The 19,527-nt window shown below is 41.6% G+C and overlaps 1 protein-coding gene across 22 annotated transcripts in view; it reads left to right on the plus strand.

Moving 5' to 3' along the window:
• PHACTR1 (phosphatase and actin regulator 1) overlaps positions 1 to 19,527 on the plus strand; it is a 283,166-nt gene that overhangs the window by 233,402 nt on the left and 30,237 nt on the right. For all 22 annotated transcript variants that reach the window (XM_072329549.1, XM_072329546.1, XM_072329552.1 and 19 more), the window contains 2 exons: positions 718 to 926; positions 3,038 to 3,194. In XM_072329549.1, coding sequence (XP_072185650.1) covers positions 718 to 926; positions 3,038 to 3,194 — 366 coding nt within the window. The remainder of the gene's footprint in view (positions 1 to 717; positions 927 to 3,037; positions 3,195 to 19,527) is intronic.

Consider the following 19,527-nt stretch of genomic DNA (forward strand, 5'->3'; position numbering starts at 1 on the left):
ACAGGTCTTTGTCACATTTCACGACAAAAGAAATATTAGTTTAGATACTAATTCAGGCTGATGTCCAGCCCGTGGATGAAGTGAGCAGCAGAGGACAAGAAAAGGGTTACTGCAGGAAATAAACCTTCCAGACTTTAGCTCCCTTCTTCATTTTTCTTACCAACTCCCAAAATCTGTTATCTCCAAGCTCAGTTGTGCATGGTCAGTCCCCTCTGCTTCATAGAGTCATGCCTTTGCCCTCCTCTCAAGTTAATCAACATCTTTCAACTGTGCAAGCCATGGCTTCCCTCAGCCTGTGTACAGTCCCCCTCTAAAATCCACGCCTTTCTTTCCTCCCACCCTTTTACTCCACCTTTTACACTCAGGTGAGATATTTTCTCCTTCCTGCCCAGGTGGTAGTGGAGAGCTCACACATATATCAAATCGGAGTAGCTGGTGCAATTCCCATTAAGTCTTGAAACTGCGTGTACTTTGGTTTTTAGTCCTGGCTTTCTGCCTGGATACCGTCCTCCATCTCACTAACAAATATTGCACTCTAGATCTAATGTGTAATCATTTTATCGCAGTAGGTGTCGTGCAGGTCATGAAGATATTTCTGTTCTAGTTTCTTTTCAAAAAGGGATGTAAGACCATTACTAAATGCAGTGAGAGGAGCAACCTAGTCTTCCATTGCATTGTTTCCTTTTAGTTTATTTATTTGTTTTTCTTTCCCAACAGCTCTGGTTTACACACAGGTGACAATGTTACAAAACCAGGACCTGGAGGCCTTCCAGACATGAGACAAGTGCCAACTGTTGTAATCGAATGCGATGACAATAAAGAAAACGTGCCTCATGAAGCTGACTATGAAGATTCTTCTTGTCTCTACCCACGACAGGAAGAGGAGGAAGAGGAAGATGAAGATGAGGATAACTCGTTATTTACAAGTAAGATGCATTCCATTTTGGCTTTCTCACTTATTGAAGTTTTCCTCTGAAATCTCAAATACACAAAAGAAACACACGGCCTGTGCATTTTCTTTCTTGACCGCGGCTTTTGCTTTTCTCAGGGCTTGACTACATGGGGACATTCTGTAAATTAATGGAAAATAATGAGGAGTATGAATTAAAACTGATTACCCTAATCCATGTGAATCCCTGTGGGTAGTTCTCACACAGAATTCAAATGACCTTTTTTGTTTTATCTTAGTTCAATTTCAAACTGACTTTCAGATTCACTATCCCAAGTGTCAGTAGTATAGAGAAGCCCTGACTTTGGCTTAAGTCAAGATCAACTCAGCAGGGTTACTAAAGTGCCACAGATAGATAATCAGATCTTACAAGCGTCGTCAGTATTAAATCACATCAGAATCAGAAGTTTGCACATGCTTTTAAAGGGGTCATTATCAGAGAATAAAACCCCTAAGTGTAGACTAAAAAGTAGAGGAAATAGTCTTGAAACTTCCGTACAATAAGATATGAATAAAAAGTGGGGGAGGATCTTATTTTTCTTCCTAGCAGCACACCTACTTACAAAGCCTGTGGTGTGCAATTCAAATTATGATGGTAGAGAGAACTGTGCAGATGATCAGTATACAGATGCTCTGTTCTGCACTGGAATGCAGCACAGTTCTGCTTTCCGCTCTGATGCATTTTACATGGCAAACAGTGTGAGAGTATGTGTGGGAGTAAGTTGGTTTGTGTTTAGATCCCAGTTTTTTTTCTCTGTTCTGTTTTTGTTCTTCAGGGTTTTTTTTAATCTATAAACCTGAACTCTTGACTTACATAACTGAGGAAATGAATCTGATTTTAGCATGCAGTGTTTTTGTATTAGGATAATTTCTTTTCTGGAGTCATTTCATATTTGTACCATTGCTACTCAAACTGGGAATCAAATTTGTATACCCAATGCTAACTAACTGCTGTGAGCAGTTCTGTACTGGCTTACACTCTGTTAAGGTGTTTGTATCAGCACAAAATGAATATAAAATGCTGCTGCTGGGTTACGTGTGATGTTACTCCAGTTTGATGTGGTCCATTTTGATGTGGTAAATTGAGCTCAGATATGAATGGGTTTATTGACAGCTGTATAACAGCTACAGTTTGAAGGGACTTGTGTCTCCTTTCTGACCTTTCTGAGAATAACAGCCATCCTGGTGTGGTGTCATAGGGCTGTCTCATGAAGATGAGATACCTTACTTTGTGTGTGACATAGAAGATGTCTTGTTATCTTGCAGTTTGAGCTGAAGTTTCAGGCCATTAATTTTTTTTTCTTCTGAAAACCAATAGCAGTACAATCACACCATTTTTAAAGCACACACAAGTTTCTAAAACAAGCATATTTGATCATCTCAGAATCTTACCTTACCTTGCAAGTGAAATCAGAGTCTTTTGTCTTAAATGAAGAAGCAAAGCAGAAGTGCATTATCTGTCATTCTCCTGATAAAGTCTGAAACCTCACAGGGGCTTGCAGTCTGCTTGTGCATTTCTACCCTGCTCTGTCTGCTTTGGATGCAAACGAAGGGAAGCAAGCTTGAGCCGTGAAATGCCACTGGTTTTCACACTGTCTTTGCCACTGTCACTGCCTGAAAAGCAGCATCAGCTGATGTACTTAAAGGTCTATTCCACTTCTCATAGTCTTGATTTTTTTTTAAGTGCTAACTTGGATGTCCTGGTGTTACACTGCTAGAGAGAGATGCCTCTCTCTTTCCACATGCTGTAGCTCTGCTGCCCTCTCAGAAGTTGAATTATTCATTCCATTATGAATTCTGAAATGCTACAGATGCTTCTAGAAATTATGAGACAGGCCTTTATTCTCTACTCCCCTCTGCGGATCAATATTCTTTTTCCTGTGTAACTACAAAATTCATCCTTTCTGTATTATGGCATGAATTGTGGCTAACTGAAAACCAGATGTTAATTGATGCCCCTTTTCCCACTGTTCATACCAATACAAATAAGAATGTAGCACCCTCCCTTGCCTGCCACTTCCTTGCCTATTGTATGCTGGAATGAAATGATGACACCTCCTTTGGCAAAGCCTCTCCTCTCTCCCACAGGTTCCCTGGCAAGGAAAGTCTGCAGAAAGGACTCTTTAGCAATCAAACTCAGCAACAGGCCTTCCAAGCGAGAGCTGGAGGAAAAGAATATTCTCCCCATGCAGACAGATGAGGAGAGACTTGAACTTAGGCAGCAGATTGGAACAAAGTTAACAAGGTAGGAGATTAATGTTTTTCTAGCTCTTGTTTTTGGAAACATGTGGGAGGACACCTTTTATCTACATTCTGCAAACATCTGAGATCTGTTTGTTCACTATAGTCAGAAGGAAAAGCCGTGGGAAAAAAGACTAAGAACTAAAGCTGCTGTACTGTAACATTCCATAATTTTCCTGGTGTATAGTACAGGATCTTTGGTTGTGTAAGTACCTGCATGAACTGTGTGCGTTCAGTTGTTTTCAATGCACTGCTGGGATAAGTTCAGCTTTGATAACATTTTGGATATAGGTGCCATTTGATAATAGATTATTTTTACCAAAAGACAGAGGTATAACTTTCTCAGCTGACTGAGTGTCCACTGAGTAGGCGAGTCGTCTTCTGATTCAAAATATTTTCATCCTTCAGTATTTTTTGTTGTGTCAGGCTTGAACAGATTTACTTTTGTACACTCTTTCCTCTTTATAACAACACTTATTCACCAGCTGTTCTGATTTTCTGTACTGCGTTGAACATAGAGGGGTACCCATTAATGAAACATTTCCATCAACTATTAGTAAAGCAAGGCCAGGTAGGAATGTCTAAGAACTTCCTGCGCTCCAGCCATAATTTCTGGAGTTGATCTAACACTGTTATATTATCAGTTCAATGGTATGTAGAGCCAGTGAGTGCTGTTGGTTGCCTGCTGGTTTAACCAAGAAATCCACAAGGAGGACCAGCAAGTTTTCTGATGGCTCTTCTTTTTTTTTGTTTTTCCCCATGAGGTGGAGGAGCATCTTTCTTATTGCAGGGATGCAAGGACTCATTTATCTTCTCTTTGGAATAAACTAACCACATTGTTCCAGTCCATCTTTGAGAGTCTTTCTTTGTGCTGAATCACACTTAGCTTTCTCCAAAACCTGTCAATTCTTTGGTATTTTTGTGAAGGGCTACAACAGTGGTGACCAAAGATGGTTCTGCACTGTTGATGGGCACCAAAATTCAATCCAGTCTTTGTTCAGCTTAATACCTTGTTAAACAGATGTGAAGCTCGTGGTCCAAAAGAGCAATGCAGGATAACAGGGTCCAAGTCCTGGTCTTATATAATCAATGTTGAACCCATTGAGGTGGGTGAGGAGTTGAATTTTTTATATTTAGTGGATCTTGATCTGCATCACATGACACTACAATGACAAACGGCATTTCTACCTGCCCATTTGCCAAGATTATTTGTGTTTCTTAGAAGTTTTACTGCTCTGTCTAATGAAGGTAAATAGTGTCATTTGCAAATGTTGACTGTAGCTCACTGTGCTCCAGGTGATTTTTTATTATAAATACTTTATCTATCTCTTATCTCTCCAAAACATGCTTTTTTCACCAGTGAAGTATGTTTCTTCAGTATGTGTCTTTTGGGGAAGCTAATTTTGGCAATACCCAGAACCCTTCCTGTGTAAGCCACCTATTCTCACAATGTCATTGTTTGTTTCTGCAAGTGCATTTATTCTATTATCTGTGCTTGTTCAGAGTTTGAGGTATAATGTAATATAAAATGTTTGTCTAGCAGCATAGCTAGGACTTAGAAGTCATCATATATGCTTCAAATAATTAAAACCGTGTATATACGAGCAAAAAAATAGCTGAACCATTGCTGGTTCATTCTCATTTGTTACCAGTGTAATATCACTGAAATTGGTAGAATTTCACTAGCCTTATCTGAAAAAAATACTCTTCACTCTGACCTTTTAATGACAAGTGTTTACCATTCAGCTTCTCATCCTTTTGAATAGTCAAGAAATAAAAGGAGAAAACCGCTTTCCTCATCTCTAATATGCAAAAAAACACAGATGTTTCAGCATCAAAAAGAGGGGTACATGTCTTAACAGTGCCTTCTACCTAAATGTGATGTATCGATGTATACAGGCTGACAAATACTAGATTGAAATAGAGGGAATACTTCAATTTGGATAATATTTCTTTATGTCCGGACTTCATTACTCCATCTGTCTTTTGCCATTGCTTAGTAATTGTCCCACAGTAATGCAAATGCCAAGCAAAATTAAAGTGGTGAAGCATTTATAGTCTTTAGAGAAGATGTGAGATGCAGAATATAATTGCAGATGGCAATTTTGGATTTCAGAGGGATTTGTGCTATTCTACCAATGGTCCTCTATGGCTTAAAATAACCAGCCAATGAAATTACATATGCTACTTACAGAAGTAAAAAAATGCAGAATAAAAACTTCAGCAAATAGTTATTGTCGTCTGTAATGGATCAAATAATTTTCAGCAAGAGGCTGATGAGGATACTTCAGTATTTATGCATAATCCTCACACTATTTAGTTTAGAAGAGCTCATTAGCTGTACAATTTGGCAGATCAAATTTTAGTACTATAAAGAGAATGTCATTTTAAAAAGAAGCTGTTAGACTGGCATATTGAGCGATTGACCATTGGCATACTGCATTGGGTCAATATGATCCCAAGTATAGTCCAGCCTTGTTAGAGTTGTACCAAGAAACAACTTGGCTCAGAGATTTTTGATCATAACCTGTTTAAAAGTAACAGAAAGTAGCAGTAGTTGCAGAAAATTATGATGATTTTATTATTGCATCTGCCAGCTGGTAGAGAGACTCCAGAACTGACTTAAACACATAGCTGCTTCCCAAGTTAGGAGAATAGTGCCCTGGCTTATATTGGACCAGTTGCAAGGATGAGGCTGCAGAGGCTATATGTTACAGCAGAATATGGCCCACTACACATCTGAGCAGCACGGAGTCTAGTTGGAGGTCTGTGTTCCCCAGGGATCAGTGCTGGATCCAATCTTGTTCATTATCTTCATCAATGACCTGGATGCTGATGATACAAAGCTGAGAGGAGTGGCTGACACACCAGAAGGCTGTGCTGCCATTCAGCAAGACCTGGAAAGACTGGAGAGTTGGGCAGAGCCCACTGATGAAATTCACCAAGAGCAAGTGTAGGCTCCTGGAGAGGAATCACCACATACATCAGTACAAATTAGAGGCGACCTCCTGGAGAGCAGCTCTTTAGAGAAGGACCTGGGTGTCCTGGTGGATAACAGGTTGACCATGAGCCATCAGTGTGTGTCATAAGACCAAGAAAGCCAGTGGTATCCTGGAGTGCACTGAAGAGTGTGGCCAGCAGGTCAAGGGAGGTGAACCTCCTCCTCTACTCAGCCGTGATGAGCCTCATCTGGAGTACTGTGTACAGTTCTGGTTCCCTTGTTAAAAAAAACAGGGATCTCCTAGAAAGAGTCCAGCAGGGGGTGACAAAGATGATCAGTGGCCTGGAGCATCTTCCGTAGGAGAAAAGGCTGAGAGACCTGTGACTCTTCAGTCTGGAGAAGAGAAGGCTGAGAAGAGATCTCATAACTGTAACTATCTAAAGTGCAAGAATCAAGTTGTTGGGGGGACTTTTTTCAATGGTGTGCAGCAATAGATAATGGACAGAAATTGCAACACAAGAACTTCCATACTGACACAAGGAAGAAGTTGTTTACTGTCAGTGACAGAGCACTGGGATAGGCTACCCAGAGGGGCTGTGGAGTCTCTTTCTCTGGAGATATTCAAGACCCATCTGGACAACTAACTGTGTGACCTACTGCAGGGAACCTCATTTAGGAGGGGGTTGGTCTTGATGGTCTCTAAAGATCCCTTCCAACCCCTACAATTCTGAGATTCTGTGATTCAGGTGAATGTATTGCTTCACTGACGTATATCCTGTTTCAAGGCTTAGCAAAGGCAGGCCCAAGCAGAAATTGATCTTATTGCAAAACATGCCTGTTCCATAGACTGTTTGCTGGCAGTCCTTATGCAGCAATTGCAGCAACTAATTAGAAGACCTTCTCTTCTCAACAAACCAGAATGGACTCCCCCAGAATGTGACACTTAACTATGAAACGAGGAGCAAAAACAGTGAATTAAGATGCAGAGCCACATGACTTGGGGATAGGAAGCGGATGTTAGAGACCATGTTCTTGGCTGTTAAAAACCCTTATAGTTCCATTAACTTCTGTTCTGACATGCAGACCATCTGCACAAATAAATCTTTAAGTGGGTATAGTTTTCTTTTTGCTCTGCCTGCTGAGGTTCTCCCAGTCTCCTCCTCCATTTCCTCCCTCTGGTGCTTGCATATCTTCACAAGCTGCACAAGAAGTGCATTTAAGTGGCCGTAAGCTAGAAAGGAAAAACAGAAGGTAAAACAAAGCCCTGGATGTTAGCAAGCAGAGGGAAAAGTCTGATTTCTGCCTTCTGACTGTCATTCTGGCTGTCTAACATGCTGAGAAGCACTGATTCCCCAGTCATTCAGGTTAGAGCAGGATGGAGTGACTGAACTTTGCTATCAGTGGAAATCAATGAGGGGGCTGATGTATTTCTTGGCTATGATTGTGAAATAAGGATACAGATAGATAGGAACTGGAACTGGTCTTGGAGGCTCTCCTGGTACAATGACAGTGACATTGCCTGTCAGAAGCCTTTGGCAAGGAAGAGGTCTAGCACTGATGGGCAGTTCACAGCAGTGCTACATGTCTCCCAGCAACTGCATGACTATCCCCCTCCACCAAGACAAGTATTCCAGTGCCAGTCCCTGCTTTTCTCTTTTCCGGAGGAATCATAGTGGTGATTTTAAGAGATCACACAAGCTCCTTCTGTCGATGTATTATTTAGTGAGCACAAAAGCCCTTTAGAGAAAAATGTTTCTATATATTTCTTCACAGTTATACACTGCTCTAGACTTTTCTGAAGACTCTGTGCTCCCTTAATCTGGTAAGAACTTGTTTCTTTGCCTCTTTCAGATCGCCACTGCCATACCTTGAGACGTGTGTCTTTAGAATATGGTCAGTCTGCCATTCATCCTGTAAGAGAGGCTGTCTAAAACACCAAAGGTTTTTTTTGAGTCTCTTAAGCCTCAACTGTAGCAAAGGGGCTCATCAGCAGTTAGATACAAGGGTCTTGAAGCTGAGATTCTGCTTTTGAAGAATGCACGGCGTTGTCCTTATCTGCTCTCACTGAATTGCTTCCCTCATGGCTTTCCAAACCTCTTGGGATGAGGTCAAACAATTCTATAAAAAATCTGATAATATAGAATGTTATGCTTTACTTTGCCTAACAGTCAGAATTGGTGTTAAGGGATCTTGTTGTTTCTTGAGACATTATCAGTGTCGTGTCTATCTCATCAGTATACTCCTACCCACCTTAGGGCAGAGGACAGGTTGGCTGCAAGTCACAAGGCAGAGAAGATTAAAGACTACCCAGTGAGCAGTGTGTGTCAGGGAACTGCTGCTGATCATCAGCAGATGCCTCAGGCAATCCAGTAAGATTTTGCATTCTGAGCTGTGCTACTGTCAAGACCTGTCAGTTGTTGGAGTCATATTTAATTGTATCTACTGTGAAAGCAAAGAGAGATGGAGTAGGGAAGCAGTCTTCTGCACATTAACTAACAAAAAATAATTAAATTTGAAACAAATAAATAAGAAAGTACCATCTTCTTGAAGTTTCCTGACGTTACCTTTTGCCTCTTCTGTGACTTTGATTGATGGACATCCAGTTCCTGAACCCTGTGACTGTGTTACTGTGTATGTTCTTCTGGCTTTAAAGCAGTGAGTTAGTGGCAAGCCACACTGACAGTTATACAGTAGTGCACTACATTGTTTATTGTAAAACCTTAGATTTATGCACTCTTTAATACATGATGGGATGCCATCTGTACAAGTGGAAAATATCGATCTGAAGCAATATAAATAACACACTGCAAGTATCACAAGACAAAGAATAGGAAGTAGGAAAATAGATCAGAGAGACTGTCTCTTTATGCATCTGGCTGTAAATATGTATGTATGAAATGCAGACATACATTCCAGATGTGTTTATAGTCCCACTGATGCTTTGGTAATAGTTGCAAGACGTCTATGACTTAAAAATGTAATGTGAAAAGTTATTCTTCTTTGTTACGGAATGGCAAGTTTGACAGATGATGGTTGCCTACTATCTTGATCTGAAAAGTAATCTAATCTCCACACTCCCCAATCAATACTATGTCTTCCCCAGGTGTGCTGAAAAACACTGCCTAGAAACAAATCCTAAGATTAAATGAACTTGGTGAATTGCCACACATATAAAAAATTGCCATCAATTTTAAGTGTCGTGTGCCTGCTGCGAGGTTTTTGCACTTGCTCCCATCAGCTGCCAGTTATTTTTGTGTCTCTCTGTGTGAGGCTGAGTGTAGAGGAAAAAGAGCACTGCAGAATGTTTGTAAACAGAAGAACCATATAGAAGGGTAGAAAATATAGACAGTATGGGAAAAGGATAGCTTTTTCAGAGTCACAGTGAAGTTGGCAGAGGTATTACCAGTGTTAAGGATGAGCTGATCTGCAGAGGTGGTTGGATAACTTTCTTCACTTGTCTCCAAAATTTCCTTCCATCTTAAACATAATGCTCATGGAAGACAGTCCAGTAGCTTTGGTCAGTTGTGGTTTTCAGCTCAACAAAGCCGAATAAAGAGCAGTGTGATGTTATCATTGTGCTAGAGGCCATTCTTCTTTAGATGGATTGTTAGAACATGGTCCAAAAGAAACTGCTTGTAAAGATTATATGTGACTAATGTTCCAGTTCAGTAGCTTAAGCATTTGCTTATATCCATAAAACAGTCCCTAATCTATTGTCTGCACCCATCACTTGTCAGCTTGCTGTCACCAGCCCTGTCCCATCCATATGCTGGGTCAGGTGTCAGCAGGCAGAGTAGGACTCCCTTCCCTGGCTTCCCATCCTGGGGCTGTGCTGGCATGGCTGCTCCAAGTTTGCCTCCTGACTCTCTTCTCATGACAACAGACGTGAGATCTTTTATTTCAGGCCAAAAAATAAAATAAAATAGATCTGAGCTTTGAGAGCAGGTCATGTATTGCCATGTGGAGGAAATGCTGAGACTGGCCGTGATGCATGGCCATGGCAGGGCACAGGCCACTCTATTGCACCACAGTCACAGCTCCCTTGGATGCTGGACTGAGGTACCTGTCCTCTGTAAATGCACAGCAGTTCTTTCATAACCCTGAAGGGAATGAATAATCTAAAGAGATCTTTTTGTTTACCAAAATATTCTGTGGTGAAGAGACTCAGCTCTTTGACACAATAAATTATTTGGGCTGTGTAGCAGTCCCATTGAGGGGAGGCTTTATTCAGCCAGATGATGGAAACAAGATGGCCCCTGTTAGGGCTGGATCTCATAACGGCTGTTCATCCAGTGCTGTGGAGAGCATTTTGTTCCCTCCTCATCTCAGAGTCATTTAGGGATAGAAAGAGTGGACAGACAGTAGGATTAGGCTTTATTCACAGGCCTTCTTTTGTTGGGTAACATGAAATAATTTCTTCCTAATTACCTCTGACGTCTACAATTCTCACATTTATTGTTAGCTTTCACTAATGAGAGAAAAACAAGTGCCTGAAGCAAGAGCTCATCCCTAACCTCCAACTGCAGCGTGTGTTGTGTGTTGCTTGCCTCTTCACACATGGGGTGCTGGTGATAAATCACACGGAAAATGGGATTGTGGTAAACAAGCTCATCTAAATCCTGGATTAGAGGATTGACAGCACTAGGTGTGTGAATGGGAGTGTCTGGAAAAAGCTGCAGAGGGCTGAGCCTGGCTTTTAGCTCTTTTGGTAGCTAGGGAAAATGGTAGTTATGTACTTTTCTATTAAACTTAGTGAGGAAGCTGTACAAGAAGGTATCTAAATTGTCCTTAGCACCAGAGGAAGGCAGCAAAAACAGGTGATTATCTATGGGCAACAAACTGAAACTGAGTTCTCATTATACATTTGTGCCTAACACTGGGAGTAAATACAGTCGAACTGATCTCCGTCCTACGCCGGGGTATGGATGAGATTAACTCTCAACACCCTTGTCAGCCCCATTTTCTATTATTATTATCCTGGTGAGCCATGTTGCTCTGAAAGAAAAGGTGGTCTTGTAGTTAAAATGCTCTGGAAAGGCTGTGTCTTCCACGGTCTTTCTGACCTAAGGCAAGAGACTGACAGATACACACACACACACACGCACGTAAGTGTGTTTAAGGTATACTGAAGTCTCCAGATGTACATATGTACCTATGAACTTTGGAAGAAAACCACTTCTTGACAAACTGTCATTGACAGCACATTTGGTGTGCTTTCAAAAGAAAAACCCACCAAGATATCAAGATCTTTTTAGACATCTAAATTTTCTGTCTCAGTAAAACAAGGATCCTCATTTCTGAATATAGTTCAGACTTGTTTCTATATGTCAGCAGTTTTCATAGGTAGCATCCATCATGGAAAAACACAAGTCTAACATCACAAATGATTCTATTACTGTTGTTTTGATATATGAGTTCAAACCATAAACAATATGAATTTGCTTCATCTGAGTAATTTATGATCATGATTTGCTACAGCAAAAGGTCAGTGGAGGAATCTGGGGAGGAGAAGGTGATGCTGTCACCACAAAACACATCACCTTTGCATGCGCCCTTGCTTATAGTTCCCTGACCTATGATCTTGATGGGCCTTGGCAGTGTGACCTCTCCCTTGTTGCAGCTCCAACTCAGGATGAGATGCATCCCTGTCGCCACCAGTTTTGCTCAGCCAGGGCCTTCTATGCATCAAAGTTCTGCAGACTGGATACAGTCTGGCTGGTTGTAATCTCTCCTTGGGCAAACGTGTCTCTTCACATTAGAAGGTGGGGCACCAAATGTGCAGACACAATTGATTAATGTTACTGTAGAAGAGGGGACAGTACTGAGGAGAGGAATGCTCTTAATAGTAGGCAACAGGCAGCAGGAAGCAGCATTGGAAGGCAGGGTCTCCCCAGAGGCACCCAGGTGGCCACTGGGGAAAAATGGACAGTGTTTGTTCTGCATTCCAGTCAGAGTTGTTGCCAGTCCAGGAAGGTATTTGTTATTTCTGGGATCTCTCACTACTCCTATTCCCTGCTCTAATAGAAGTCACTGTTTTTTTCATTGCAGCAGCTGTTTCTCCCATCTTTTCTCTGCAGAATCTAAACCAGAATGCATTATGGAGTTACAATTTCCTCTTCAGACTTGCCATCCACTTCAGCCCCCTAATTTTTCCTACAGTCTGTAGGAAAATCTATTCAAAATCTAACTTATTCTGTCAACAAATACATTTAGTCTACCTTTGTTTCCTTTGCAGATTCAACGGGGGTGTGGTATCCTTCATTTCCTGTCCTGAATTGATTGCAGTGTTGCTTTTAGTTGTCAAATCACTGTCAGCTTTTACCTCAGAGGAAGCCACATTTCTCTGCTGGGCAAACTTATTCATGGTGATATATAGAGTATATATAATATAATGAAAGCTTGTGGCAGTAACAAGGAGATAGCTTATGTCAGTAATAGAAATCATCTTTTATTTCTTCAGTAAACAAAAGGCCATGTAGAGTCCATGCAGTGCTCTTTTGACTGAAAGCATGACAAATGCTAATAAAAAATGAAACAAACTAGGAAGTAATTTCAAGATGTTATGTTCTGGCTTTAGAAAGATTTTATCTTTTTTCTTTTGCTGTTTAATGCTGACAAATCCAGGGCAGCCTAGCTGGGATTTGTACATGCTCCAGTGTGGGCCTGGTGCCTTCCATCACCAAGGACCTCTGAGAAAAGCCAGTCTTTGTCTTCCTCCACATGCCAGTAAGCAGCTACAGCAGCTGGGAACACTCAGACCCTCCTCCCCGTTCTTTCCTTAACGTTGACCGAAAGCATTTCTCTCTGCCTGTACCCAGATGTGGGGTTCCCTGGACCCTGCCCAGCTCTGACAGCTTGATGCTGATGTCTTTCCTGTACTAGGAAGACCAGGAGAGGACACAGGAAACCACACACAGATTCTGAGCCCCCTTAGGGCTCAGAACAGAAGACTGAGATAGCAGGTGACATCAGGAGGCCACCATGGTATCATTCTAACAGTGTTCCATGATGCCCAAAACATGACAGTGTTAGCACTTGGGGCCTATAGCCTGTGAATTGCCCCAAGGTTGAAGGAGGAGGAAGGGCATAGGTGCTGAGGGCTACTTTCCCGGGGATGGCTCCCTTGTGCCACTTTGCTTGATAAAGAGAACGCTCTGGAGAGACCTCACTATGGCATTCCAGTACTTAAAAGGAACTTACAGTCAGGAGGGAGACCAACTTTTTACATAGTCTGATAGTGATAGGATGAGGTGGAGTGGTTTTAATCTAAATGAGGAGAGGTTTAGATTAGATGTTAGGAGGAAATGTTCCCCTCAGAGGGAGGCAATGCACTGGCACAGGGCACCCAGAGAGGCTGTGGATTCCCCAGCCCTGGATGGTGTTCAAGGCCACACTGGATGGAGCCATGGGCAGCCTGATCTGGTGAGTGGCAACCTTGCCTGTGGCAGGGAGGTTGAAAGTAGATGATCTTTAATATTGCTTCCAACCTAAGCCATTTGGTGATGATTCTATGACTTTGTATAAAGGAAGCAAACCTGACGGTAGTTGAAGTAGATAAAAGAAGTAGACTGGCAGGAACAAGTTTCACTTTATAGGCTGATTGCTGTAAAATGGAGCAATTTGCTTTTTCGGTAAAATATTTAACACGTCTCAGGAGTTACTTTTGTATTTCTCCCCTTGTTACATCCTATTTGACAATACATGTGCAGGAGATTAACATTGGTAACCCACTTTAAGGAACTATGCATATAGAACCAATTTTTCATCCAGACTCCAATCTTTTAAAAGTTTTGTTGTTTTTTTTTAAAAGCTTTTAAAAGCTTTTACAAGCTTCTAAATATGTGTGTACTTATGTATGTGTACTGTGATTATTACTGTGGGCACAAGCTGAATTGCAGGATACATGGTCATGTTCACATGCAGGAACATGGGAATTCCATACTCAGCTTTTTGTATGTGAGTAAATTGAACTAACTTTCTGAGCAACTGACTGTGTAGTTAATAGAATTTAATGCTATACATGTATGTGTTTTATGAGATTAAATGTCTTTTGGACAAGTGGACTAGTGCCAAGAAAATTAATTAGTTAATTCGTTTGTCATTACACCTGGTACAAAGTTTGAACTGTGCATGCTTTCCCTAATAGACAGTATTAACACAAGGATCACTTGGAAATGAAGAGACTTTTTGCATACATGCAGGAAAATTACAAGTGGTCTTCTAAAGGTGAATGCAGATGAGAATTATACTCATATTTCAGTGCACTGGAATTCAAAGCCACTGTACAGACCATATGTGGGGATTAAAGTATATCCTTTAGCCTCAGACCTGGCCATGTAAAATTATTGTTTATGTTAATATCATTAAAGAAGAGGAAGTGTTCTTAATTTCAGTAGACTACATCAATATATCTCTAAATATGCTATCTTTAACATTCATTGCTTGTCCTTCTAATGAATAATTTGCAAACCAGCAAACTACAGCAAAGCATATTTTAGCACCATGGTAAATTCAGCTACATGGTTCTTCACTGACATCCCTTAATTCAGGAGGCAGAACACTGATGGCTAATGAGTAATTAATAAAATAACCATTCAATATATTGTATTTGCTAAATGAGCAAGCATCTTTAATGTCAGGCTGGACAATTTATCCTTCAGAGTATCTGAGTTTACTGGCACTCTGGAAAGGTCTTCACCATTCCTTTTGTTGCAGTAATCAAGAGAGAAATCGTCTTCCCTCCCTTTAATCAACAGTCTTTGGTACAAAAACAAGCCTTGCAAGCAGCAGACCCTGATCTCAAACAGCAGAGGCTGCAGAGACACCAGGCCACTCCTTCAGCAGCACCAGGGAATGCTGCTCAAACTTCAGGTAAATGCTGTCTTAGGGAGGTCTTTGCAGAAGCTGCAGGGAAAGGTTCTGGTCCATCTGCCATGAAAGTTTTTTCATGGCCCAATTAGCTGGTCCACATCCAGCTAAGCCCACAAGCAGTGCAAACAATGAGCTCATTTGGACTATATGGCTGCTCTGGGAAATGGGATCACCTGAATTGTGACCTCTGCCTTTCCTAAAGCATTCTCTGGCCCAGTGTAGGGACTTCCCCATCCTCATATCCAGATTTTAGTTGTAAAAGGAGGCAGCCTACCAGTCAGCTTGTTTGGAGTCAGTCCTACAGCTAGGTTCAGCTTACCTCATCTGCACATCACTCTCAGGGCTGAGAGCAACTTCCCTGGTGGGAGTTTAGCTCCAAAAGCCTCCTTTTCCTTTCTTAGACAAAGAGATGCCAGATCTCCTAGGGACTAAACCATCCGACAAACTCCCTTCCTTTCCTGTTCCTGACCCTTTGCGGTCTCCCTTAACCCTTTTCTCTTTTAGGCAGTCACATATTCTGAGACAGATAAGTATCGTAAAGTTATATGACACTCCACCATCAATTTCATCTTCTCTTGTAGACTACTGAATAGTCTAATATGCTACTGCAGATAGAACAGCTGCCACTATTTTACACTGCACTAATTCTGTTGCATTAAGGACCACATCATGTTTTCGAATGTAATATGACAGCTGAAAGGATAATCTGCAGCAGTGAAAATGTCTGATTTTTGCCTCCAAAATCTACCACGTGTGGCACATTTTTGGGAGGTGCTTTTATTCCCCTCTCCATTGACTAATTCTTCTAAGACTTTATTCTGTCTTATTTCTCCTCATAGTTTAGTTGAGCTAGTAAATCCACCTCCACCCTCTGGTTCAAGGTACTGTAGAGCACCTGACCTCTGTTTGAGGGATTCTACAGCAGACATAAATAGAGCAATGAGGAAATGCAAGGCATCAGTAGAGGAATGAGTCATGCCAGCTCACTCTTCTCAGTTTTCTTGCTCATTGTTGTGAACCTTCCTGCCTCAGATTTGGTTGTCCCATCTGTCTTTCATTGTATTTTGCCTCTCTCTGAGTTCTGTTCCTTTGTAACTAGACGTTTCATATTTTAAGAATTAAGTCCAGAGTTAGAACTTTCAAGAGAAGGAGGAGTCCAAGAAAGCTGCTTGATATTCAAGGACTTCCTCAAAGCTCAGGAATGGCAAAAATACCAGGAAGCCCACATGGAAAAACGAACTCCTGGACAAACTCAAACACAAAACAGAAGCATTCAGAAGGTGGAAGAATGGGCAGGGAAGCTGGAAGATATATAGAAACACTGTGCAATTATGCAGGGATGAATTTAGGAAAGTTAAAGCCCAAATGGAATTAAATTTGTTTGAAGATGTCAAAAGATACGTTAAATTTGTTCAAAGATGTCAAAATTCACGCCATAGTTTACAAAGGGAAATGCTAGGGAAAGTGTGGGACCACTGCTTAATGAGGCAGGAGATCTAATGACACAGGTCATGGAAAAGGGTGAGGTGCTCAATGCCTTCTCCTCCTGTCTTTACTAGCTAAACTTGCCTTCAGGAGTCGCAGGTCTGAAAGACAAGTGGAAAATCTGGAGCAAGGAAAATGGTGGAAGATGAACAGTTCAGGGAATTCTTAAGCAAACTGGACATGTTTAAGCCCTAATAGGGTTCACTTACAAGTGCTGGAAGCTGGCTGATGGTATTGCGAAGCTATTCTCAATCACCTTTTAAGCAAGGAGGGTGAACAAGAGAAGTTCTCAAAGACTGGAAGTAGACATCCCTCCTATCTCTAGGAGGACCCAGAGAACTACAGGCCTGTCAACCTCACTCCATTTTCCAGGAAGGTGTTGGAGTTAATCCTGGAAACCATTTCAAGGCATGTGAAAGGCAAGGATATCATCAAGAGCAGTCAGCATGGAGTCACTATGGAGAGTCATGCTTGATCAACTTGATAAACTTCTGTGATGAATTGACTGGCCTTGGCAAGTTTGCCTGCTGCACAAAACTGGGAAGAGTGATAGCTACTGCATAGATTCAAGCTGTCATCCAGAGGGCCTTGGACAAGCTGGAGAAATGGGCTGACAGGAACCACATAAAGTTCAGCAAGAAGTGCCAAGTCATGTACCTCGGGAGGAACAGCCACTGCATGCTGGTGAACATTTAGACAGAAAGCAACTGGTGGTCCTGGTAAACAAGTTGAACATGAGCCAGCAACACGCCTTTGCTGGTGCTGAAGGCTAATAGCATAGTTAGGAGTAGCAATAGGAGTGTTGCTAGCAGGTCGATGAGGTGATCCTTGCCCTCTCCTCAGCACTGGTGTAAGATCACAGCTGGAGTGCTGTGCCCAGTTCTGGGCTCTCCAGTAAAACAGAGACATGGAGCTCCTGGATGGATACTAAAAATGCGCCGCAAAAATGATTGTGTGGTGGAATGTTTCACATATGAGGAAAGGCTGAGAAGGAAGTGAGGCTGTTAGGCTTGAAGAAAGAGTCCTTATCATTGTATATAAATCCCTGAGAATGCAGAGAGGATGGAGCGAAGACTCTTCTCAGTGGTGCCCAGTGTCAGGACATGAGGCAACAGTCACAAATCAAAACAAGGAAGATTTTATCTGAACATTAAGAAACTCTTTTTTACTGTGATGGAAACTGAGTAGTGGCAAAAGTTTCTAGAGCTGGTTGTGGAGTCTTCTCCCTCAAAGTTATTAATAAGCCATCTGGAATTGGTCCCAGGCAACCTGTTCTGAGTGGTCCTGCATGAGCAGGTCCTTTAACCCTAACCATTCAGTGATTATATGATAACGTAAGGCATCAGAAAAAGCTGCACAAGTCTTTCAAGTGTTGGCAGCATCGTAGCCTTTTGAGGCGTACAGTATTGCTGGCTGATTTTGTGTGCCTGTGGCAGTGCAGGGTGGTCAAATACTGTCTCAGATCTTCCCATGTTCTTAGTCTCTGCTCTTTCCCCCACACTAAGGTGGGGGGAGTGTGTCTTGTGAAGCTATTCCAATACAATTCCTGACAATGTTTTGCTCTGCTTTAGGTTATTGCACAATGGCTGTGCCAACAAAGACAATTTAGCCAGGTCACAAGCTCTGACAAATGTCTTACTATTACATGCACACAGTAAAAGTCTCCAGCTCACTTCAGTTACAAGAGCATATTGGGTTAGCTCTGAAGACAGAAGTCCTCATGCTTTCTTGCATGGAAAAAATGACCAAAACTCAGTTTCTAAACAAGAACGTCTCACACAACACTGTGTTTGTGTGGAAATCAACTCCAGATGCTCAGCTTCTAACAAACATTTCTCTCAGCCCTGCATTCCCCATGCCCTTAGTCCCCCCCTGCCATTGCAAAGTCCCACTTTCACTTCCAAGGGATTTTCAGTTTCTTTGTATATTTTACAGCTTTTCTTTCTTTTTAGCTTTTCTGACTATCCAAAGCAGAATTTTGAAGCTAAAGGGTGATCTGCTTCCAAATTTCCTGTTCCAGAGACAACAAACAGCAATTTACTGCTCTATCTCTGTTTGGGAAAAGGGGTTTGTTGCTTTTGGAAATGTCCCCGTCTATTTATTACCTTTAGAATAGCAAAGACCTTCAATAGTGCAGAATAAGGTAATGTTCTAATATATCTAATAGGAAGTAGGACGGATAAATATATTTGATAGACATTTTACCAATAACGCTGTTCAAATCAGTTTGACACTGTAGTAGCTGTGAGATATTTTCCCCTCTCTTTCTTAGCAGCTGGTGTTAATTAGCTGGGCTATGCCAAGCACCACTGCCGTCAAGCAGGAGCAGAGTCATTATTAGCACAAGATAATCTGCAGTCGTGAAAGTGGGCTTAACACCCAATAAACTATAAGCTACAGATGTGAATTCAGTATGCTTGTAAAGCAGAAACCAAGTTCACATGGCTTTGGCCCATGGAAGCTAGAAGGAGGGGCTGAGCTCAATGCCAATGCATGAGAGTCTGCACATTTTAATGATGAAGTCAAGCAAAACTAGGAAGCAGACACTGCCTGTTTGCGCAGACTATCCTAGGCAGTGTGTTTTAATACCAATATGCAGCCTCTTACAGAAGTGCAGTTTCCAGTTTTACCAACATGTTGTGTATCATCAGTATGTGTTCAGAAGGGATTTTGTCGAGATAACTGTGCCAGTTCTCCCTCTGAGCCCCCTCTCCTTGGCTTCAGCTGGGTATGCAGGAAACAACACAGTGACAAAAAAAGAGAGTACTGGAAACCTAGGACAGAATTTTATCAGTTCTGGCATCTCTAGTCATCTGAGTGTGCCCTGCAGGGAAATCTAGACCTCTCCTATGGCCACGAAAAAGCATACATGAACAAGCATACTTTGCTTAACTGGCAGACAAAGCACTCTAAATAATAACCCTCTTTTGCCCTTCTGCCTGAATGATGGCTGAATAAGCTATTTGGATCAGTAAGAAGCTCAAAAAAAAACAGTTGCTTATTTAAGACAGGAATGAGCTTCTCTCCCATGTTTATATAT

Source organism: Excalfactoria chinensis, chromosome 2 (assembly GCF_039878825.1).
Source record: "Excalfactoria chinensis isolate bCotChi1 chromosome 2, bCotChi1.hap2, whole genome shotgun sequence".
NCBI classification, from domain to species: Eukaryota; Metazoa; Chordata; class Aves; order Galliformes; family Phasianidae; genus Excalfactoria; species Excalfactoria chinensis.